The 24066-nt window shown below is 48.4% G+C and overlaps 1 protein-coding gene across 1 annotated transcript in view; it reads right to left on the bottom strand.

Annotated features, from left to right (window-relative positions):
* EVC (Ellis van Creveld syndrome) overlaps positions 1-24066 on the bottom strand; it is a 71212-nt gene continuing 47146 nt past the window's right edge. Inside the window, exons 12-21 of the mRNA XM_008566328.1 lie at positions 20624-20836; positions 14307-14416; positions 10671-10881; positions 8874-9080; positions 7065-7209; positions 5063-5174; positions 4147-4273; positions 2935-3028; positions 2113-2224; positions 1-1583 (exon numbers count right to left, since the gene is read on the bottom strand). Coding sequence (XP_008564550.1) covers positions 1499-1583; positions 2113-2224; positions 2935-3028; positions 4147-4273; positions 5063-5174; positions 7065-7209; positions 8874-9080; positions 10671-10881; positions 14307-14416; positions 20624-20836 — 1416 coding nt within the window. The 3' untranslated portion in view covers positions 1-1498. The remainder of the gene's footprint in view (positions 1584-2112; positions 2225-2934; positions 3029-4146; positions 4274-5062; positions 5175-7064; positions 7210-8873; positions 9081-10670; positions 10882-14306; positions 14417-20623; positions 20837-24066) is intronic.

Below are 24066 nucleotides of genomic sequence, written 5' to 3'. Positions count from 1 at the left end.
CCACAGAGTAATGAAATATTTTATTGGGCCACAAGAGGGAACTGTTGGTTAACACTGGAAATCCCGCCTGCTGCCCAGTTAGGGATTTAAGGGTGCTCTGATGGTAGTTTTTTGGGTTTTTTTGATGGTAGTTTTGTTAACAAATGATGTAATATTTATGAATTACTTCTGTGAAGAAGCCATTCTTTGCTAGCTAAGAGTGTCTGATTTAGGTTTTAAGAAATGAGAATTCGCAAATAGCCCAGAAAATCCCTGAGCCGTGGAACCCACTACATTCTGGGAATTGGTGGAAACATCTAGCTATCATATCCTGGACTTGCCCAGGCAGGCACACATTGACTTATACCAGTGGGTAATGCCCCTTGGGGATACTGGGTGATGTCTGGAGACAGCTGGGAGGGGTGCTACTGGCATCTAGTGGGTAGAGGCCAGGGATGCTGTTAAACAGCCTCCGATGCATAGGACAGCCCCCACCCCCAACTTAGGAATTATCTTGCCCAAAATGTCCATAGTGCCGAGGTTGAGAATCCTTGATTGTGATGAAAAGAGCAATTTTCTCTCTGGGTGGGGAAAGCTTCTCCTGGATTTGGTTTGTGTGTGGCTGATCTGGAAATTTCTGGATGTTCTCAGCATCCATCAGGAGAAGCAGGTGCCCCTGGGGACATTTCTCCTCAAGGAAGGGGCTGCTGTCTGGCAGAAGAGCTCACCACCCCCCAAGGGTGAATCCCGAGGGCTGGACAAGGCCTCCTTCTGTGTACTTGAAATGCCCCGCCAAGAGAGGATACTGCAGCAGGTATCATGTATCTGTGGGTCCTCAGGCCCCTGGGTGGGTCAGGACAGGCCTGAGGTCCAGAGATTCCTCGGTCAGGGTCAGTCCGAGACTCAGACCCTGCCATGGCCAGGCCTCAGCTGCTGGTTGAGCCAAAGGACAGGAACGTAGCAAAGCTGGCAATCGGTCCATGAGAATATTGTGACAGCCAATGGCCAGGGTGAAAGGGGGAGAGAGGACAGGGTGTGGAGGCAGCAGAGACAAAGGCTTCGGATCCAGAAAACACCAGCATTGCCAGAGACCCCTCCCCACCCTGCAGTACTCACGAGAGGCTGGCAAGCGGAGGCCCCTCAGCTGCAATGTGACAACCTCCAGCTCGGGGAAGGCAGGTTCGGGCAGCATCAGGACAGGGGGTGTGGGGTTGGGGTTCGGGGGCCAGGGAAGGGGAGACTCTCCTGAGGAAGGAAGAGCTTGAAGCCAAATGAGATGCAAAACTCACAAAGACATATTTCCAACACTGGTTCCTGACTTTGGCAGGTGGTGGGGCCTCCGCCCTTGTTTATGCTCTTTAGGGAAGGTTTCTGTCCTTTCTCCGTCCACTCTCACGACAAGCCTGTGAGGCACGGGGAAGACCCACATCCTCCCGTCCTCATCGTTTCTCACACGGCTGCAGGAGGGGAGCGGTGCTCACAGCCAGGGCTTCGGTCCTGTCCCCTGAACAGTCTGACACTACACATTGCTTCTTTTCTGCAGCATCTTCTTTGAGTTCTCGCCGCTGCCAGATTCACTTTCTTGCAGACTCAGCCTTTTGCTGCTTAATGCACAGAAGAAATGCAGCTGGTTAGAGCTTTGACGCCGTGCCCGTCCCGATGCAAGAACTCATCCAATCAGATTAAATAAAAAGGCAGCAACAGGAGAGCAAAGCAATTTTCATTTTGACATGGGTTGTTAAGAAAGGAATAAAACCCCCAGTTTGCCTCTGTTGGGGGGAGATCACCCAAGTGCCATGGGAGAAAGGATTCGCATGCTCATGCGACTGAGGTGGCCCGGGACTGATCAGCCTATTGCAAATCCCAAAGTGTCTGTGGTCAGCTGCTGGCCGTGCTGAGGGAGGGGGCTGCCCGGCTCTTCAGGCTGGATGCCAATGGGGCATGGGCCACCTGGCCAAATGGGACGCAGACAGCAGCAGTGACAGTAAAGCCAGCACTTCCGATTATTGTCATGGTTGTCAACCTCCACATGAATGCCTCCAAGGGCAGGGCTGATTTTCTTGCCCAGACTTTAGGCATACAGTGGCTGGTCAATAAGCATCCACAGGCAGTTAGCTGGGGACACCCTTGTACCTGATGGATCCTGAGGTGTGGTCACCAGAGGCTGGGTCATCATGGTGGGGTTCTCCTGGGTCCCCTCTATCCTGGGGTGGGGGCTTCTTCCTTTTGGTCCTTAGGGGCTTCTCTGTAGAACACAGATGAATCCAGGCATGGCTCTGTGATTTCAGGTAAGTGACAACTTCTCCCAGCCTCATGTCAACCCAGCCTGACATTTTTTGAGCACGCTCTGTGGGCCAAGTATGCACTTGGTACCTTACTGCTCTTATACCCACTTAATTGACAAGGAAACTGAGGCCCAGGAAGGTGCAGTGCTCTCCTAAGCCTGTACGGCTGGCAAATGGCAGAGGTGGGACTCAGCCTCAGGTCTGCCAGGCTCCTGCTGTGTTCCTGCTCTACCCAGTGGACTTTAAGACTTAATGAAGCAGTAAGAAACTAAAAACAGCACCAGTCCTATAGCTTTTATTTAATAGGTCTCTGTGTTTTTCACCCCCTCCCAAGTCACTCATCCATCACCAGGTTACGACATCCTGTGATATCACTGAAGGGGGAGGAAGGCTTATTATCCCCACTTTACAGATAGAAAAACAGAGTCAGAGATGAGACACAGCTAGTGAGTGGTAACCTGGGAACCAGAATTATCAAATGCCAGAGAGCACGGGGTCCCACGGGGTGTCCTAACTGAGTCTGCTCATTTACAGACAAGGGCATGAAAGCTGAGAGAGGTTAAGTAAGACGCCTAAGGCCACACAGCTAGTTAGTGGTGGACATGGGACTAGAATCCATACTTCTCAGCCCAGAGAGCCTCCCGCGGTAGCCCAGTGCCGTCTGACTTACCCGGCAGCCCACGCTTAGTGGAGAACAGTTTGCTTTCAGCCAGGGGCACTCGGGCCAAGGCTGCCAGCTCAGAGATGAAGTTCTGCTCAGCTTCCTGAATTGCAAACGGGAGAGGATTAGCGGGGCCTCTCTCGGCCCTTCTCCACCTCTCTAAATCCCCCTCCACCGGAATGACACCATCTGACACGTGAGATGGCTGCTGGACCGTGTCTCCGGTGTGGAGAATTTTCTAAGAAGCATCCCATAGAGGTCAGGAGCAGGGCAGAGGCTCCTGAGGGCAGGAGCTGACATTCACCAGCTCGGGCCAGGTGCTGGTCTTCACTCCTATCAGCCTCGGGTCCCTATTTTACAGCTGAGAATACTGAGGTGAGAGGGACTCGGGACCCGCTACGGAGGTGGCCACAGCAGAACGGGAACCAACCCACTTCTGCCTGGCCCCAGAGTTGGAGCACTTAACTGCCACCACTGTGGTCTAAACAGGCAGACTGGAGTCCGTGACTTACTGTGGGACCCCGGATGGGAATGCGACCTCTGCAAGCCTCGGTTCCCCCATCTGTGAGTGAGATAACAATAACGCTTCCTCCGTTGTTGGCGGATGACATTAGGAAGTGTGTGTAAAGCTCTCAGCCAGTGGCTATCCATAACAGACCCTCAGTGCATAAATGTAACTACGTACTGTCACTCGTTATTGACACTGCCACTATTGTCACCAGTGGTGGAAACACTCCGAAAGTGCCCACACTCTGCTAAACGCTTCCTTTCTGGAATATTTGATTTTTTAAAAAAGGTACCCGCTTTGCTTTATAGCTGCACCTTCTTATCTCACACAAAAGAGATTTTTTTTTCTGTGATGAAATATCCACTTTCTATCATGAGAGCTGGGCTTCCTGCATGTTCTAGATAAAGTTCAAACCTCAGTTACTGCCAACACTGCCCAATGGTGCAGGTGTGAGCCCTGACACTGAGGAGCCTGCTTGGTGGCAATTCACACATGAGAAATGCCCATTTCTCAGGTGGCACCATAGATCTGGGCCCTGGCATGGAGGAGTCAGCACAGGCCCTGCCCACCCTCCAGGGGGTCAATGATGCCACACATGGAGGGAATCACAGGGATGGCTGATGGGTCTGGAGCAGGGGCATGGGGTCCCCTCACAGCGGTCCCCATTGCCGACCTCTTTAAACTGTTCAAATGCCCCTTTCCATAACTCATACCTGCAGCTGTGTCTCAAGCTGGGCTTCCAGATGGTCCATAACGCTCGCCTTCTGCTTCCAAGCGTCCAGGCGGACCTGCTGGTGCACAGTGAACTGGGCCAGGAACCTTTTCTGCTGTGACAACATCCTGGTGGAAGGAATGAAGCTGTCAGCGTGGCCCAGGACAGCAGGTTAATCGGAGCCCAGCACAGGCCTCCCTCAAGGGCTTGCCAAGTGGAGGCAATTAGTGCCTGTTGGACGTATGTGAGCCCTTGGAGGCCCAAGAGGAGCCCAGCCTTCTGGGCAGGGTTTGCTGTGGCTGCACACACGGTGGATACAACTCGAGTCCCCCGCACACGGGCTGGCTCATCGCAGAAGGGGACACCGTTTGATAACACTTGGGAGTTTACAGAATCTTGCCCACACACTTTTCACTGCATCTTCAGTGTAGCTTGGTGACATCGCAGGACAGAGCAGAACAGTCGGGGGATGGAAGAGCTCAGAGAAGCGGGGCTTCCCTGAGGTCCTGCAGCTGCGGAATGGCTGTGCAGAAAGTGGCATCTTCTTATGAGAAAACAATCTTACCCGCGGGAGGAACATGCTCCTCTAAGGATCAGGGCCTGCCCACTACCCACCCTCACTCAACGCAGAATTGCCCCGGCCCCTCCCTTGTAAAACTGGAAGCTCATTTCCTGGGACGCAGTGTCTGAAATCCTGAATACGGCGGCCTGGTTCATGGCGGCCAGGCGCTATTCCAGGTGGCGTGTGGGGAGCACAGCAGGGCCAGGGCCTGTGGCTCCACACGGGCGGGGAGGCAGATGAGTCACAAGACAACAGGCAGCCACGCGCCAAGTCACATGCTAAGAGAGTGACAGAGACAAGCGCCATGAAGGGGTCAAGGATGCGGGACCCCCCCAGACCGAAGTTGGGAGCTCACCTCTGGTAGACAGCCTGGGATGCTTTCTGGCCTCCACCTGCCATCCCGGTCCCTGACAAAGGGTTGCCCAGTGCTTGCTTTTTCCGCAGCTTGTAATTTTCCATTCTGTCACCTGCACCCATTGAAGACACAGCAATCAGGGGAATGTTTGGAGGATCAACTCTGCTGGGGTCTGGGGCAGAGGCTAGGGGCGCAGGGGTGAGCAGGACATGCCTACTCTCAGCGGGTGTAGGTGTGCCACTCTTGCCAGCACCAGGAAAGGGCTTGTGTGGGTGAGAACGTGCAGCTTCCACCCCAGGCCACGCCTGGGCTCTCTGTCAGCCTCCCCACCTCCAGCTTTCTGGTTAAGTATCAGGAGAAAGGGGAGCTGAAGGAGAAAGCCGCACCACCAAGAGACCACCACAAAGAACGATGATTTGCCAAGCAGAGCTGCCCGGGGCAGCAAGCCTCACAAATGCTGGTGCCAAAAGGAAGGCCTTCCCGGGAGTTGGGAGCCTGGCCTCGGAGCCACGCCCATTCCTTGGAGCTCTTTCTTGTTTGCAGATTCAGCTGCTCAGAAAACTCTTGGTTTTTAGAAGTTTTAAAAGTAAAGTGAGGAGGTGCCCTGGGTTAGTTTATATACATCAGCTCAGCTGATTATTGAAGAGGGTCCTGGTTTGGACATTAAAGGGCTGTGCTCTTCAAGGCGCCTTCCTGCCAAATAACCCAATTCGCCAATCGGTAGTTCCAGGGAGGCCCAGCGGGTGCCCGCAGCACGTAACCAGCCGTGACCCTACCTTGTGGGCCTGAGCTTTCCAGCACTCACAGACAGACTGAACCTGGTGACCTCTAGGGCACAGCAGCCTGCGACTCAAATGAGACAGCTTACTGCATGCAGAGGAGTTTATGTGCTGGACTAAGTTACGTTACATTGTTTCAAGGCATTCATGGTGAAATCCCCATGTTAGAGGTGTGGCATCAGGGAAGCAGGAAACACAGTTGAGAATGGGTGGAGACTGAGCCCAACCCTAGTCCCACAGATGGGGAAACTGAGGCCTGGTGAGGGGAACTGACATGCCCTGGTTCCAGAATGTTCTGCAGTAGCAAGAAATCACGTGTTTCCTGTTAAATGAGCCCAACTCTGACTTTGGAAAAGCATGATGGGCAATCTGTAGTCATCTGTCATATTTCTGGGCATGTGCCCAGATTTTATTTGAATCTCGGCCACAAATTCCCTAGGACAAGGGGGAGACAAAAGTGGCAGCTGACCTCAGCTGAGCCCCAGGCCGTCCACCCGTCCCTTCTAGGGATCAATTCCAACTCCAGTTGTTGGATGATCCAGGCAAAGCCTAGCAAAGAACACGAAATTCTGCTCTGTTCTGAAGCTCTGGATGTAGGCAGGGATGTCATAAGAAGTGGCCTTTGAGAAACTGGCTTTTGCTTATTATGATTAGTATGTTATTACTGGAATTGGGGATACTATCCTTGCTGCCATCCAGGATGGCCTTTCTGAGAGACCATGAAGGGAATGCCTTCCAAGGAGCTAGGAAGCCTGGAGCTTTCCCATTCCTTGGAGCTCTTTCTTGTTTGCAGATTCAGCTGCTCAGAAAACTCTTGGTTTTTAGAAATTTCAGGATTTGGGGAACATTTTATGGGCCACTGTCCTGCTCCCACTCATGGTCACTGCAGCCACTTTAACCAAGTAAGTTTTGTCTCTTTGGCCACTAGAAAGCTCAGAGACAAAACCATTTTACCTCTAAGGGGGATCTGCTGGGGTCTGCCCTGGATAATGACATAACCCTCACTCCATCTCACTGACCTATCCTTGTCCTGATTTATCCACTTAAAGAAAATCTTATTGTACTGTATGCATATGTTTCTTTAAGTCCTTTTAAAAAGGCTTTTTGGGACAAATCAGGGAATGAAAAAATATGTAAAAAAATTTAAAACTTAAATTTCCAAAAATAAAACTTGAACCACTTCGTATCCCATTCTGCCCCAGACTAAAAGGGAGGAGCTGTACCCTGCAGGGTCTGCAGGTGCTGCAGTCTTCTCTCCTCATGGTCCTGCACAACCCTCCCAATCTGCTGGTAATACGCCTGCACGAGGCGGCTGATGCCAGCGCTGGTCACGTAGACACTCTCCACCGCCGCCTCCATCAGTGTCCTCTGTGGGGAGGGGGGAAGGACGGGACAGTAGAGAAATCACATGTGGGAGCCACCATAGCCAACCTGGTACTCCCCATCCACTCCCCCTGGACCCCCCCTCCTTCTCCAGGACCTCAGTCCTTGGTCACCCTTTCTCTCCTCCTCTGCTTTGTCTGGCTGGCATATTGTTTACATCAGTGAATGCATCTGCTCTAGTATTCCGATTTTTCCACCCATCTCTGATCCCCTTCGGGTGCTGCCTGCATCTCTTCCTCCAGCAGCACTTTTCCAAGCTGGTGGTGGCCACTTCTTCCTCCATGGTCTTCTCTGCCACTGACAACAGGCTCCATGAAGGCAGAATGCAACATTGGTCTCTGTCCCCAACACCCACCACAGGGCCTGGGGCCAAGACACTCCGTGAGTAGATGTCACATAAACGACCCTTCTTCTAGAAACTGAGCACTATGTTCTTTCTTGTAGGTGTGAAGTGTTGGGGAGGGGTACTCATTTTCTAATTTCAACTCAAAGTCCCTTATATCTTATTCCATTTCATGCAACAAGCATTTATTATTAGGTAAGAGTTGGAGAACTTTAGGGAAAGGGGGTGACATTCCCAATATCACCAGCCGGGCACAGCCTTGATGTCTGGATGACCTGAGGCAGATGTGAGATATTCAGGATGAGACATGGTGTCACAGAAATAGAAATACGTGGGTCGAACCTCTTTGCTGTGCAGATAAACAGAGCGACTCACTTTATGTAAATGAAAAGACTCACTGCGAGGTGCCTGGAAGTGACTGGCACATCACAGTGCAAGTGCTGCCTACTGGTCACAGGTCTGCAACAGCTCTGGTGTCTGCCAGCTGTGGGCACTCTTTCCGCCAGGGCAGTCTGCCACAAGTGGGGAGTCACTTTTTCTTACCACTGGAGGGGGCCTGCAGCCAGGCAGATGTGGTACATGCACCAGGCATGCTGCAGAAGACCTGGCTCCAGTCCCAACTCTGCCCCTCACTAGCTGGGAGGCTTTACCCACATCTTCTCCCCCATCACAAGCCTCAGTTTTCCCAATGGGAAGAAAAATGATCCTTACTGCACAGGGTTGTGGGGAGAATCTGATGAGCAGTTAGACTTAGGTGCAACGCTAATGTGACTTCTCACTATTATCATTTTGTCACTGTTGTTTATCATTATTGTCAGTAAAAGGAGAAAACCACTGCCTACTTGAGTCAAACTGAGTTTAGAGGCATTGCTCAGCCGTCAGGATTAACTCTGAAAGTCTCAGTGTCTCAGTAGAGGTGGCCAGGGTCTGGGAAAACATGTCTCTCTTGGGGAGAGGGGCTTGGGTTTGAATCCTGGTTCTGCCACTGACCGGCTGTGCAGTTCTGGGTGAAACCACGTCCCTCTCTGGGCTGCTGCTGTAAGGATTGAGCCAGCACTCAGAATGATGCAACACAGGGCTTAATAACAGGTGAAAAACCTGCCATCTGTTGCAAGTGAATCTCACCCTTCTATCAGGGAGAAGGGCCCATCTCACAGATGAGAAAAACAAGGTTTAGAGAAGTCAGGTAAACTCCACAAGGCCAGAAGCTCTCGTGAAGGGTGGCAAGGGCCAGACTCAGGCGTTCTGACCTCACCCCAACCCTTCCTGCCCCTGCGTTTCCCTGGGATGGCAAGTGGGCACGTACCTTGAAGTCCTCCCTGTCCTTGACTCTGCTCTTGGAGGCCACAGCCCGTGTGTGCCCCAGCAGCACCTGCCCGATGGCCCTCTCTGTGTGCTGCTGCAGGAGCTGCCCGACCTCCTGTGCCTCGGCCAGGAGTTGCTGCTGGAGCTGCAGCCGCGTCTGCTGTGCCTCATCCTCCAGCCTGCCTGCCTCCTCCAGGACACGCGCCTCCTGGGAAGGAAGGACCGGGACAGGGAGGGGCCCACACTGCTGGCCTGCACAGAGAAGCTCCGGTCAGGGCCAGGACGTGGGGTTGGCCCTGCTCAGGGTCCCAAGTTTGGAGAAGCTTGGAGAAGGAAAGAGCTGGATCTGGGCTTGCAGAAACCCACATGCAATGGATGAGCCTATGTGCCTGTTGAAGATTCCACCCCAAAAGGCATTTCTTGAGCACCAGCTCTGTGCCCAGTGCTACCTGTGGTCCCTCACAAGGTGGGGGGACTTGGTCATCCTTCTAGAACACCGTGAAGCCTGAACACTAGGACTGAAGAGGACACCAAGTCTCAGAGAAGTTAAACAACTTTTTTTTTTTTCCTTTTTGTCTTTTTTCGTGACCGGCAACGGATTGCAACCCTCAGTGTCGTGCCCGTACCGGACTGGGACCGGCAACGGGATCGCAACCCTCGGTGCCGTGCCTGCACCTCGCTCAGCCAGTGAGCGGCCGGTCCGTATGTGGGATCCGAACCCTCGGCGGGAGCGCCGCCGTGCTCCCAAGTGGAGCACTGTAGCAGTGTGCCACCGGGCCGGCCCTTAAACAACTTTTTAAAAGATACTCAGCAGAGCCAGGTTTTGAAGCCTGACCTGAGCCTGACAGTAGTCTCTCAGGACATCACTGAAGCTGGGGCAGGGCACACAGGAGCCTGGGGACTGCCTTTCATTGTAGCAAAAAGGGAGAAAGAAGGAAGGGGAGTGGACGCTGGGGCAGCGAGTCTGCCTGCTTCCCTCAGAACTCCCCTGGGCAGACTAGAGACTCCGAGGTTGTGCCTCACAAATCGTCAGCTGCTCCTGTAGCTTAGCAGCTACATGAGTGGGACCTGGGGTCAGCCTACTTGGGTTTAAATCCCAGCTCTCCAATTTATAAATTCTTCCTTTCAACTTCTTAAAACCTTCGAAGAGATTACAGAGGCTTTTTCTCCCATGCCCCTGAGGACGGCTGTGCCTATCTCCTTTTTATTTCATATGGATTTTCTAGTTATGTCACCTATACTCGAACCTTTTGGCACATGGGTCCTCCCTTCAGTGGGCTGCCATTGTCCCCACCTGTTATGGGCTAAACTGTGTCCCCTCAAAACTCATATGTTGAAGTCCTAACTCCAAGACCTCAGAATGTGACTGTCCTATACATGGAGATAGGTAGGGTCTTTAAGGAGGTAATTCGGGTAAAATGAGGTCATATGGGTGGACTCTATTCCAATATGACTAGCGTCCTTATAGAAAGTGGAGATTAGGACACAGACACACAGAGGGATGATCAGGAGGACACAGGGAGAAGATGGCCATCTGTAAGCCAAAGAGAGAGGCCTCAGAAGAACCAACCCTGCTGATCTCAGACTTCCAGCCTCCAGAATTTTAAGAAAATAAAGTTCTGTGACTTAAGCCACCCAGTGTGTGGAACTTTGTTATGGCAGCCCTAGCAAATGTATGTGCCACCCTACAGCAATAGGGCAGTAGCATGAGGGTTTGGCAAACAAGGCTGGAACCTGGGACCTGATGAAGGGGCACTGCCTGTGGGGGCAGGTGGGGGCGCCGATGTGCAGATCTTACCAGGGCTTTGAGCAGCTGCCACTGGTGCTCGTCCAGGCACTGGGAGGAGCCCTGCTCCAGTGCATGCTGCTCACGCAGCTCCTGGAGGAGGCTCTTCTTCCCAGACAGCCTCATCTGGGTCAGGGTGGTGATGGTGCTGCCACGGAGAGCCAGCCTCCGGAGGGCTGAGCGCAGCAGCAGGTCATGCCCCTGCAGGATACACTGTGTGGACCTTGAGGAGAGCAGGAGAAGGGGCAAGGAGTCAATGGTCTTGGCTTCACTGAGCTACTGAGAAATAACCCAAATAGTCATTCCCAACAGGGAGCCAAAAGAAAGTGGGTTGAAATCATCCCATCCTCTTCTGCCCATTCTCCAAGACATGGGTGCTCACCTGGGTTATATTCAGCCATCTGTCCTTTTATTAATCTTTTTACCTTTATCCCATCCTGCCCAACTGTCAGATGCATATATGCAGCTGCTGACTATGTGTATCCACTTGAATTTCTTACATAACTCTCAAAATTAACAGGTCAAAAAACAAAATCATGAGCTATTTTTGAATTCCTATCTCAGCAACCAATAAAAAATCTCAGTCTACCAGAAAGGCCCACCATTTGGTTTTCTAACTTGAGGTATTTGTTGAGAGGTTGAAAAGCTGAACAGAGGTTTGGCAGTCAGCCCACCAAGGAAGAGAGAGCTCACAAACACAGGCTTTCAGCTGATAGTCTTTATCCTAGGACAAGGAATCATCCCTTATAAAGATCTAATTTTGAATCAGCTAATTCCCAATGTAGAGTTAATCTGCCACTATCCGAAATTCCTGCTATAAGTAAGATAAATCCCCTCTGGAGGAAGACCAGACTTTTTAAATTACTTCTACAATTTTTTATGCATAGTGTCTATCATTTAATAGAAATGACCAGACAAGCAAACAGATAAGAATTAACTAAAAACAAAGAGAAAAAATAGACAATAGAAACAGACTCACAAGATACCAGATAGTGGAATAATCACACACAAATTTTATAATAAATACATTTGAGAAATTAAATAATAAGATGAAAAATTTCAGCAGATAACTGGAAACTATGAAAAATATCAAATGGAAATTCTAGAACTGAAAACACGGTAACCAACATTAACAACTCAACAGATGAATTTGACAGCAGATAAATACATAGCTAAAGAGAGAATGAACTGGAAGACAGCTCAAAAGAAAATATTCAGACAGAACCGCAGAGAATGAAAGAATGACAAATACAAAACAACATGTAAGAGACATAGGATGAGGTGAAAACGTCTAATAAACGTGTAACTGGAGCCCCAGAAAGAGAGGAGGAAGAAAATAGGCAGAGAAGTATTTAAAGAGATAATGACTGAGAAATTTCATAAACTGGTGAAAGAAAGTAAATCACGATTCAGAAGCACTACAAATTTATTAAACAAACAAAAATGCACACAAAACTCACACACTGTTTAGGCATATCATACCAAAGTGACAAAAACTAAAGAATAAAAGAAAATCTTAAAAGCAGCCAGAAACAACTGATATCAGGAGACAACAGATTATCTCTAATAATATATATATTTTTTTCCCTTTTGTCTTTTTTCATGACCGGCCACGGATTGCAACCCTCAGTGTTGCACCCGTACTGGACCGGGACCGGCTATGGGATCGCAACCCTCGGTGTTGCTCCCGCACCTCGCTCAGCCAGTGAGCGGCCGGTCTGTATGTGGGATCTGAACCCTCGGCAGGAGCGCCGCCGCGCTTCCCAAGCGGCGCACTGTAGCAGTGCGCCACCGGGCCGGCTCTCTCTAATAATATTTTAAGAATAACAACCAAACTAGGGTTCTATGACCACTGAAGATATTCCTCAAAAATGAAGATGAAATAGACATTTTCAGACAAACAAAACCTAACAGAATTTGTCACTAGCAGATCTGAAATAAAGAGAACCCTTCAGAGAAAGGAAAATAATCCCAGATGGAAGCTTAGAGATAAAGACAAGAATCAAGATCAACAGAAAGGGGAAATAGGTGATTAAATCTAAATGAATATTGACTGCATAAAAGTATACTGATAATATCTTTTGGAGCTGAAATATAGAGAGAATTGTAATGTACAATTACAAAAGCATAATCTGTCAGAGAGGAATAAATGTGTTACAGTGCATACAATGTCCAGAAAGAAGTAACATATTGATATAAAATAGATTTTGACAAGTCAAGGGTGCAATTTGAAATCTCTGGACCACAAAAAAAGCATAGTAAAAAGAATATTACCTAAGAAGCCAAAAGAGAGATAAGAAAAAATAACCAAAAAACACAATCCAAAAGAAGGCAAGAAAGGAGAGAAAAAGGAACATAGACCAAAGTGGGAGAAACATGAAACAAACAGAAAGATGGTAGATTTAAAACCCAAATATATGAGCATTTGGATTTACATTAAACATAAATGGACTAAATATGAACACAATTAAAAGACACAGGTTTGCAGGCTCCACAAATCCCCCAATTGCTCTCTGCTTCATCAGCATGGTTCTCACCAGGTCTCCCCTGGTCTAGTTCCACTTATGTTTCCATTCTCTTCTCCCGATGCTTCCCCTACATTATGCAATACTATACAAGAGTACTTCAAAAAGTTCAAGGAGGGCCGAGCCCGTGGCGCACTCAGGAGAGTGTGGTGCTGGGAGCGCAGCAGCACTCCCGCCACGGGTTCGGATCCTATATAGGGATGACCCGTGTGCTCACAGCACTCACTGGCTGAGCGTGGTGCAGCTGGTCTCAAAAAAGGACAAAAAAAAAAAAAAAAAAAGTTCATGAAAAGATTTGCATTACTGTTTTTTGTTTTTTGGGTTTCTTGGTGGCTGGCCAGTATGGGGATCCAAACCTTTGACCTTGGTGTTATAACACCACGCTCTAACCAACTGAGCTAACTGTCCAGGCCTGTATTATCCTTTATTTCTATTTTCCCACTAACTTTTTGAAGTACTCTTGTAACTATAAACCTGATTCTTGATGTATACACAGATTAGGTTCCTGGAAAGGGCGGGGCAACTAAAAAAATTTATGTCAGAATAATTTTTTTCGTATGAAATTTAAAAAAAGAAATATTTTTCAGCAATTGACAAAAACATTGAAATTGAAACTGCACTGCAAGCAAGAGGTGAAAAATGAATATAAAAATCGATTAATACATGGGGAATGACTGCAAATGGGCACAAGGGTTCTTTTTGGGGTGATGGAAATGTTCTAAATTTCAATTGTGGTGATGTGTGCAGACTTTGTAAATTTACTAAGAATCACTGAATTGTACTCTTAAAATGAATGAATGTAAATTACAACTCAAAAAAGCTAATCGAAAAAGTTCCTATGAAAGATAACTCTATGAAATAGGTATCATTAGCCCCATTTTATAGATGAGGAAACTGAGGCTAAAAAAAAAGTCATTTGTCCAGATTAATTCTGATTCCAAGCTTTTAATATCCATGGCACTCTGCTATCACTTTATTCCACATTTATATTTACGGTTTGGTTGTTCTCAAGCCACTCAGTAAGGAGGGCAGGGGAAAGTCAATGTGTCCACCTTACAGATGAGGATGCTAAGTCTAGTGTGGGGTATCACACAGACACAATCCTTGTGAGAGCTGTACTCACTCATCGCTGAGGCTGCCGAGTCGGCCCAAGACTCCGTGGACAGTGCTCTCGTGGTCTTCCCGCAGGTGTGTCTGCAGCACAGAGGACAGCGCCCACTCCTCCATCCATGCCTACACCCCAGGACACAGGAACAGAGCATGCACCAGGTTATGCAGCCAGAGCTCATTCCATCTATCACTGCTTTGTTAGATGTACCTCTCATTTCTGGTTTTAAAAATTCCTACCTCCTATGATTTCACTAAAGTTTTCTCCTATGTTTTCTTCTAAAAGTTAAAGAAATTTTCTATTTGCAGTTAGGTCTTAAAACATCTAAATTTTATTACATGTGGAATGTGGAAGAAATCTAATTTTCTCTAAATAAATGGATAACTAATTGTACCAGCACCGTTTATTAAATAATTTATCTTTTTTTCTGACTATTCAGCTAATAAATAGTGGAGGAGGGACTGAAGTCTAAATCCGTCTGTCCCTGCCTCCAAAGTCCAAATACTTCCTAGCTCCACTATGCTCTTCTCCGACTATTTTTTTTTTTTTCCTTTTTTCGTGACTGGCAACGGATCTCAACCCTCAGTGTCGCGCCCGTACCGGACCGGGACCGGCAATGGGATCGCAACCCTTGGTGTTGCGCCCGCACCTCGCTCAGCCAGTGAGCGGGGTCTGTATGTGGGATCCGAACCCTCGGCGGGAGCACTGTAGCAGTGCGCCACCGGGCCGGCCCCTTCTCCGACTATTTCATAGCACCAGGAGGAACATGCACCTACGTCAGCAAGACCCTGTTACAACCACAGACTCTTTCTCATTTTTCCTGATCTGTAGCTTTTTAAAAGGCTCTACCTCCAGCAGTCTGGAGATGGCGCATGCTGCATTCAGAATAAAGACAAAACACGGGTCTGGACAGAAGAACCTGTGACCTGGACTGCAATTCTTCTGAGCACTGTGGTTCATCACACTTACGCTTAATATCACAAAGCCACATTGTGTTACCTGGAACACTTCATTAAAGTCAGCCTCTGACTCCTCTTGTGAGGAATTTACAATAATCAGAGGGCTTGGGAAACCAGAACATTCTAGAAAATTCTACAGTCTTGATTCTTTAAAAGATGAATTAACAGGGTCACTAAAGTATATGGGAGTCTTGGCTGTGCATTTTGAGGATGCAGACAAAAGTAGCAACGGGATTCAAAGACGATCAAGATGCTCATTGGACTAGATGTACCTGCACCTATCCCACCAGCCTCTTCTACATTATCAAACACAGGCTCATAAAGTGTCTAAATGCAGAAGCAGCAAGCTGCTTCAGCAGGCAAGGGTGCTGACCCCGGTCACAGCCACCAGGTCACGTTGTGGCCTTGGCTCTGTTATACACTCAATTTTAAACCCTCGTGTATCATGGGAGAAAGAGGAAGGGTGCTAACAGTCATGACACCTGGAATGTGCCGAGGGTTGGGTGGTCTGCTCCTTGAAACAGGGAGGGTTTACAGAGGGGTGGGTTCTAGTCCACACACTGGAGCACTGGCAGTGAGGAGGCATAAAGAGCACGGTCAGGGCAGGCTACATTGTGAAGGTGACAGGGGAGCAAAGACCAGGAACAGGGGCAGGCAGGAGCATGCCCGGTGGCAAGGAGCCAGTGAGGCTGGAGGGGAGTGAGCGGGGGCAGAGAGTGGGCAGGTGAGCCAGAGGGCAGCCAGGTCCTGGCATGGAGGGCCTCGCAGGGCATGGTGAGCACTCTGGCTTTTACGCTGCCTGCAATGAGGAGACAGTGGGGGTTTTGAGCAGAGAAGTGGCACAATGTGACTGAGTGTTTCATATCAAATCTATTGTGTTGACAATTGTGAGATGTCCAATTATTTTGGGTATCATGAACAGAGAAAACTCACTGCCAATTAAATTAAGATGCATCTCAATTTCAGGGATGTTAAAATAAGTTAAATGTGCATCCTAAAAATTAGTGGCATGCAGTATGTTTTAGAAGTTTTGCTCTGGCTGGGGTTGAGAATAGACCACAGGGGCCAGGGCGGATCTGGGGAGACCAGCTGGCCACTGTCATGGTAGTCCAGGGTGCTAAGAGTGGGGGTGACGAGAAGCAGTTACATTCTGGATTAGACTGAGGGTAGAACCAGTGGGATTTCCTGTCGATCACATGCAGGGCAGGAAAGGAAGAGGAGTCAAGGACACCCCCAATGTTTTTGCCCCAAATAAGTGAAAAGACAAAGGAAGGGTAAAGTAGGGTGGCAGGAAGAGCAGCAGTTCTGCTCTGGACACACCAAATTGACATGTTTTATTGATCATCTAAATGGAGATGTGTGGGGAGCTGACCTGACGAACAGATTCTGAGCTGAAGACAGAAATTTGGGAGTTTTGGTCCTGAGTTCTACAACCCCTGAGGAACCGAATCCTGCCAAGAACCATGTAGGTGCACTTGCAAGAGATTCTTCTCCGTTGAGCCTTTGGATGAGACCCCATCCCTGGCCAACACTTTGGTTGCAGGCTTGTGAGAGACCCCCGAGCAGAGGACCCAGTTAAACTATGCCTGGATTTGTGACCTACGTAAACTGTGAAGTAGTAAATGTGCATTGTTTTAACCTGCTTGTTTGGGGGTTGTGGGGCAGCATTAGAAAACTAATACAGGGCCGGCCCAGTGGCACACTCAGTAGAGTGCGGTGCTTGGGAGCGCGGCGGCGCTCCCGCCGAGGGTTCGGATCCCCTATAGAGACTGGTCTGCTCACTGGTTGAGCGCAGTGTGGGCATGACACTGAGGGTTGCGATCCCATTACCCGTCATGAAAAAAGACAAAAAAGGAAAAAAACAAAAAAGAAAACTAATACAGATGGTGTGTGACAGGATGGGATCACCAAGTGCTATGGGTTGAATATGTCCCCCAAGAGCTCATGTGCTGCAAACTCGATCCCCATTGTAACAGTGTTAAGGGGGTGAGAAATATGGTTATGGTATTTGAAAAGTGGGGCCTTTGAAAGGTGATTGGATTGTGAGGACTGTGTTCTCATGAACAGATTAATCCACTCACGGAATAATGTGGACTGGTGACTTTATGAGGAGAGCACATGAAAACGCTCTTGCAGTTCTTTCCATGTGACACCCTGGTCATCACGGGACTCTGCAGCGACTCCCCCCAAGAAGAAGGCCCTCACTAGATGTGTCCTCTGGACCTTGGACTTCCCAGCCTCCAAAACTGTAAGAAATAAATTTCATTTCTGTATAAATTGCCCAGGTGCAGTACTCTGTTATAAGTCACAGAAAATGTATTAATATACCAAGACGGCACATGTAAATAGGGAAGAGAACCATGGACTGCATCCTGGGGTGCTCAGTGTTCAGAAATCAGGGGGAGGAGGAGTCACCAGTGAGGTGAGAGAGGAAGCAAAAGGTCAAGCAGGTCTTCAAGGAGGAGGGAGACACCAGCCTGGCCAACTGCCACTGCCGAGTCCAGTATGGTGAGACCTGAGGGCTTGGCACAGAGGGGAGCAGGTTTTGTGGGAGGTGATAGAAACCCGCCTGGAGTGGGGATGAAAGTAGGAAGAGATTCAGGATTCAAAGCCTGGCAGATTGACTCCAGTGCTGGTGTTCTCTACTGCCAGCTAAAGAGTGCGTGGACAGCCACATTCCCATGAAAAATGCAGACTTTACAGAGTGGTGTATTAGTTTCCTGTGGCTACTGTAACAAATGACCACACATTTAGCAGCTCACAATAGCACAAACTTATCCTGCAGTTCTGGAAGGCAGAAGTCTAAAACGTGTGTCTCCAGGGGCTCAGCAAGGTGTCGCAGGCCCGATTCCTCCTGGAGGGGCCCGGGCAGAGCCTATTCCTTGCCTTTCCCAGCTCCTGGAAGCACCTGGATTCCTCGGCTGTGCTCCAGCCTCCTTCTCCAGCTCCAGCAGTGGCTGAATCCTTCTCACACCGCTTGACTGACACTGACGCTCCTTTTTCACTTATGAGGACCCTAGTGATCACACTGGGTCCAGCCAGATAATGGGGAAGATCTCCCGGTCTCAAGATTCTTAACATAATCACGTCTGCAAAGTCCTTTCTGCCTTGTAACCCAACATATTCACAGGTTTTAGGGGTGAGGGTGTGGAGCTCTTTGGGGGGCTGTTATGCTGCCCATCACAAGTGGACTGGGAAAAGCCCAGAAACCTGCATTAGAGCAGATTACACTTTGAGAAACCTGTTCCAATAGCATAATTCTCAAATTCCATAACTTTTAATAATTTCTCTAAGCAACAGAATATGTAGCCACCAAGGCCTTTTCGGATAGAAAACAATGTGGGAACGGCAATTCACAGTCTCAATGTGTTTTCAATTTTCCACGAACAGTTTTGTGGTTCTTTTCATCTTGTGACTAATACCCATATGAACCACAGCAGGTTCATTTCTCATTTTTCTCATCAACAGGAAATATGGCAAGTGGGAGAGAAAATGGATCTCTAAATATCTTGTGGTAATTTAAGGCAGTTAAGCAACCAATCAGTAAATTGATTATGACATCCACACCTTGTGAAAACAGTTTTGGGTCATACTTATTTAATTAGTTGATGGGATCGTTAACTTTGCTGTTTGCTTCTTGCATGCAAAAATCATCCTGAAAAACTTTCCACGAGCCAAGAAAGACTCACAATAATATGCTCACAAAGAAAAAAATAAAAAATGCAAAACAGCGTTGCCTAGTCTGACATTCGCCTAAAATAACTTAAGGCTCATAACCAGAGAGTTTTAGATGAATCACAGGTGTTCTATCGGAAAGGAAATTCTGGATTTTTCAATGTTAATACCATTAAAAGACTCAATGGACATTGTGCAAAAGGTCTTAACTTGCATTGTCTCATAGCAATCTCTTGGGTATTTTGATCCCTAGTTTTCACACAGAAGCTGGGGTTCTGAGACATTTAGCAAGTTGTGCAAAAATCACAGAGTTGTAGAAGGTCAGCTAACTGGCTGAAGTCAAACAGTCCGTTAGTGCATTTGCGCTGGCTCAAACAACCAGCACCTAGAGTTGGGTGGTCCAGGATTAGGACAGTGGCTCAGCACCGCCACCAGGGCCTCGGGCTGCCCACCTCTCTGCTCCACCATCCTGAGCATGCCGGCCTCCGTCTCCATGCAAACTGCCTCTAAGTCAGAGCAAGGCTGGTGCACACGTTCTAGGCAGGAAGAGTGGAAATGCTGACGGAGGGGAAAGCATGGTCCTAGCAGGACTCGGCCTTCCCATTAGTAAAGAGGAGCCTTTTGCAGGTTCCACACTTATCTCAGGCCAGAACCATGTCACTCGGCCACTGCTAGTTGCAAGGGATACTGGGATACTGATCATGTTAGTTGTTCAGCCTCTAGAGTGCAGAGAGCAAGAGAGAAAGCAGACGTGGGCGGTTTTGGTGTCTGCCACATTTGGAAATCCCTTCTTCTATTTCACAGTTTTCAATGTTTTAAAATAAAATTAATGTACATTGTGTCAGTTTCCTATTGCTGCTGTAACGTATTGCCACAAACTCTGTGGCTTAAAGTAGCACAAACTTATTTTCTTACAGTTCTGGAGGTCAGAATTCTGAGACACACCTTAATAGGCTGAAATAAAGGTGTTTGGGCAGTTCTGTGTTCTTCACTAGAGGTTCTAGGGGAAAATCTGCTCCTTGCCTTTACCAGCTTCTAGAAGCCACCAGGGTTCCTGGGTTCGTGCCTGCATCAGCCCATCTTCTGCTTATATCATCAAATCTCCTTCTCTGACTGTGACTATCCTTCCCTCTCGTAAGGACTCTGTGATGACATTGGGCCCAACCGGATAACCCAGGATAACCTCCCCATCTCAAGATCCTTAACTTAATCACATTAGCAAAGTCCCTTTTGCCATGTCAGGTGACATATGCAAAGGGTCTGGGGGTTAAGACGTGACACCTGCAGGGGCCATTATTGTATTTACAGCATATATGTATAGTTTTAATAATCAAAAAGGCATCACTGAAAAGCAGGTGCCCCTGTGTGCAGCCCTTCCCACCGAGCCCACTCCCCTGTGAACCACCTTCCCTTCTGCCGCCATGTAGCTGGTCATTTAATTCCCTCACCCAAAAGAACGTGCTTTCCTGCTCTTTCTTCATCCATGTAAGGCCTTATCTCCTGACTTCCTATCATGGGAGAGGAGGTTCTGCTGCCATATCTAACCCATCTTAGTGGGCTGTTGTGAAAAGTTGGCAATGGCCATCTTTGTAGAGGGTCTAGAATAGGCACTGGGGGATGCTCAATACACGAAATCTCTAATTAATCTTCATAATTTTCCAAAAGGCAGACCCAACCCCTGGGTTCCAGCTGCCACACCTGCTGGTCTTGCTCCAGAAGATCCTGAACGAGTTTCCACTGCTGTCTCCGGAAGCGATCCGACTTCCCCAGCTGTCGGGCGGCGTTCTCCTGCATCTCCTGCCTCAAGTGTTCACACTCTGCCCCAGGGAGGCCGGTCACGCTTGGGAGAGTCTGAAGGAACAGGACATCCACAAACTTCTGGAAGGTGTCCATGGCACTGCAGTGCAGCTCCTGAAGCCAGAACGACACTTGGGGTTACAGGTCACTATCCCACCCTGCGAGGGGCCTGAGCTTCCCTCTGTCCCTCCTCCACACCTCTCCCAAGAGACACAGGAAATCCAGAAACAAGAACCTTCACGTCACACAGGTATGCATACAAGCGCACACACCTACGCACATAGACACGCACATGCACACACAAACACACACAGAAACACAAATACACACTTATACACAGACATAGACATGCACACATACATAAACATATGTACACATACAGAGATGCAGACACACAGAAACAGAGACACAGATAGACATACATGGCTACACAGACACACATAAACACATGTGCACACACAAACACACAGAGACAGACACACACATACATGAACACATGCACGTGTGCACACACATTTGTACCCACACGTACGCATGGACACACACATAGAGTCTTGGGACACACCCACCACCTTTGAGTCCTCTCACCCCATCCAGTCAAGCTCCAGATCGGCCTCTGCCCCTGACCCGATGAACTTTTCACCTCTGGCATCTATAAACCACCATCTAGGCCTCCCCCCGGGTCACCATCTAGATGACTCTCACAAGCCCCTCTGGTCTCTCTACCTCTCCACCCTGTACATTTAGGCAAGTAAGTTGCATAAACGTCAATTTTATCATGAGTCTTCCCTGCTCAAATAACTCGGAAGACCTCTGTCCCGGTCACAGTAAAATTACCCAGCAGGCTTCTGGGGGGTCCAGAACCTGGCCCCGGTTATCCTATCTCATGTCCCAACACCCTGCTGCCTTCGTAACTGTCCCCACTCCAGTTTCTTCCGAAAAATGTTATTTCATTAAATTATGGGGAAAAACCCCACGCCACAGATAATAATGATTAAACACCAAACCTCGTAGGTTAGGTTGGAGTCATTTATGTCCCCCTGCAATTCTTTTCCCTCCCTCCTAGCCTCGGGGACAGCCATCCCATAAATACAGTGTCTCTCTCTCTCCAGTTTACACTTCTGTACGTTCACTATAGATGATGATCGTAAATGTGGCTTTTGGTGTATGTTAATTCACACAGAAACGGCATCTCACTGCATGCTTCATTATGCAGATGCTTTTCAAGACACTCTCTTTACCCTGCTTCCAGCACATTCACACCTGGAACGAACTCCTCCCGATTCAGCAAAACCGTCTCTAAATAACCCCTTCTCTGTGGAGGGTCCAGACATGCCCTCAGCTGCTCAGACTAACACGGACACTTCTGATCCTGGGCTCTCACAGCTCTTTGGTTAGCGCACCAGGGCATCTACACCACAATGTATCTGTCATCCCCGCTGGACCGCAGCTCCCTGAGCACAGAGGCTGTATCATACTTAGGTCTGCACCCACGTCTTGCATCCTCCCCAACCGAGCAGCAGCATGACTAGAATGCCTCCCCTTCTCTATCTAGGAACTCTCCACCCACATTCTAAATGCAATTCCAGGCAAGGCCCCCAGGCCACAGGGTTGGATTAGGTACAATGTGGCTTAGCTGAACAACTGCTCTCTCCTGGAGTCTGGAGTCTTGGAACCTGCCAGGCGGACAGGACCTGACAAAAACCTTGGACTCCTAGCTCAGGTGAATTTGCCTCATAGGCAACATTTCACACATGCTCTCACAACTCGTCATTATGGAAATTAAATGCATTCTGTGCAACTCCACGGGGAGAGGGCTCTGGAGGCCTGTGCCTGGTTTCCTCCAGGTTTCACCCCATGTGCCTTTTCCCTTTGCTGATGTTGCTTTGAGTCCTTTCACTGTAATAAATCATAGCCGTGGGTAGGACTACAGGCTGAGTGCTGTGAGCTGTCCTAGTGACTCATGGAGCCTGGAGGTCCTGGGAACCCCGGCAGAGGTGCCCTTCCTTTGCTGGTAGCCCTCTAGCAGTTACCACCTGTAGCAGCCACTGGTGGTTTGATGGTGTTTTTCGTGGGCTGGACCACGAGGCTTCTTCAAGACAAAGTTTTCTCTTACTACTTTGCACTTGCAGGGCCTAGCACGTGCCTGGCCAGTGGCAGGTAGTAATAATTATAGTTGTTAATAATTATGAATTCTTACCACTGTCAGTGTCATAAACACTGTTCTTGTATAACTTCATTCACTCTGTATAAGACCCCAATGGAGGTGTTTTATTATAATTACTATTATTTTACAGATGAAGAAACTGAGGCACAGAGAAGATAGGTAACTGGGACATAGTTTGTAGATGGCGGGTCCTGGCTGTTGGACCCTTGGACTCATACTTTTCACTACCATGCTACATGGATAACTGGTTTTTTGAAAGAAAAATAAACACGTCTTCAGCACCTGGTATGGGGCGTATACCTAGGTCATACTTGGTGTGCTCAATGAATGTAAGTTAAATTTAATTCAAATTGAAGAAAAAAGCATTTTACAAAATTTAAGTTCCGTGCACGAGAAACATTCTTAGCAAATTAGGAATGGAAAGAAATCTCCTTAATCTAATAAAAATATCAACTATAGCAAACATTATACCTAATGGTGGAAATCATAAACAATATTAAGAAAAATTAAATAAATAAGACCTACATCAATGTAGAAATATAGACGTTTCTGGATTGGCAGACTTGATACCGTAAAGATATTAATCCTTTCCAAATTGATCTATAAATTCAAAATTGTAATCAATAACTACACAGAATAACAATCGAAGCTACACATACTCTTTAACCCAACAATTCCACTCCTTGGTATGTACCTAAGAGAAATATGTCACACAAATCCATTGTCAGCGAAACATGTAACAGGCTCAAATAAGAAGATACAGATGTCATCAGCCGTCGAATAGGTAAATGCGTGGTGGTGTATTTATCCCATGAAATGCTTTCCAGCAACAGGGAATTACTGCCACGTGCAGACACAGCGATGAACCTTGCGGACGTCAAGTTGAGCAGAAGCCCGGCAGGAAAGAGTACAGGCTGTGTGACTGCACTTACAGAAGGTTCAAAAGCCACCAAAGCTACGCAGCAGTGTTCAGGGACGTGCTCTGAGGGTAAAACTGTAAACAAAGCCGAGGCCCTGAATTCCATATCTGCAGGAAAACGGCTCCCGAGCGGGGACGGTGTTAGGACAGGGAAGGGACACAGGGCAGGGGGTAGGGGTGGCGGTTCTGGGTCCCAGCCCTGTTGTCTTTCTTGATCTAGCTGGTGGTTACACAGGAGTGTTTTACACAATCACTTGT

The sequence above is a fragment of the Galeopterus variegatus genome, unplaced genomic scaffold (assembly GCF_000696425.1).
Source record: "Galeopterus variegatus unplaced genomic scaffold, G_variegatus-3.0.2 Scaffold234, whole genome shotgun sequence".
Classification (NCBI taxonomy): Eukaryota; Metazoa; Chordata; class Mammalia; order Dermoptera; family Cynocephalidae; genus Galeopterus; species Galeopterus variegatus.
The sequence above is the reverse complement of the archived record's forward strand: the minus strand, read 5'-3'. Positions and strand labels throughout refer to the sequence as shown.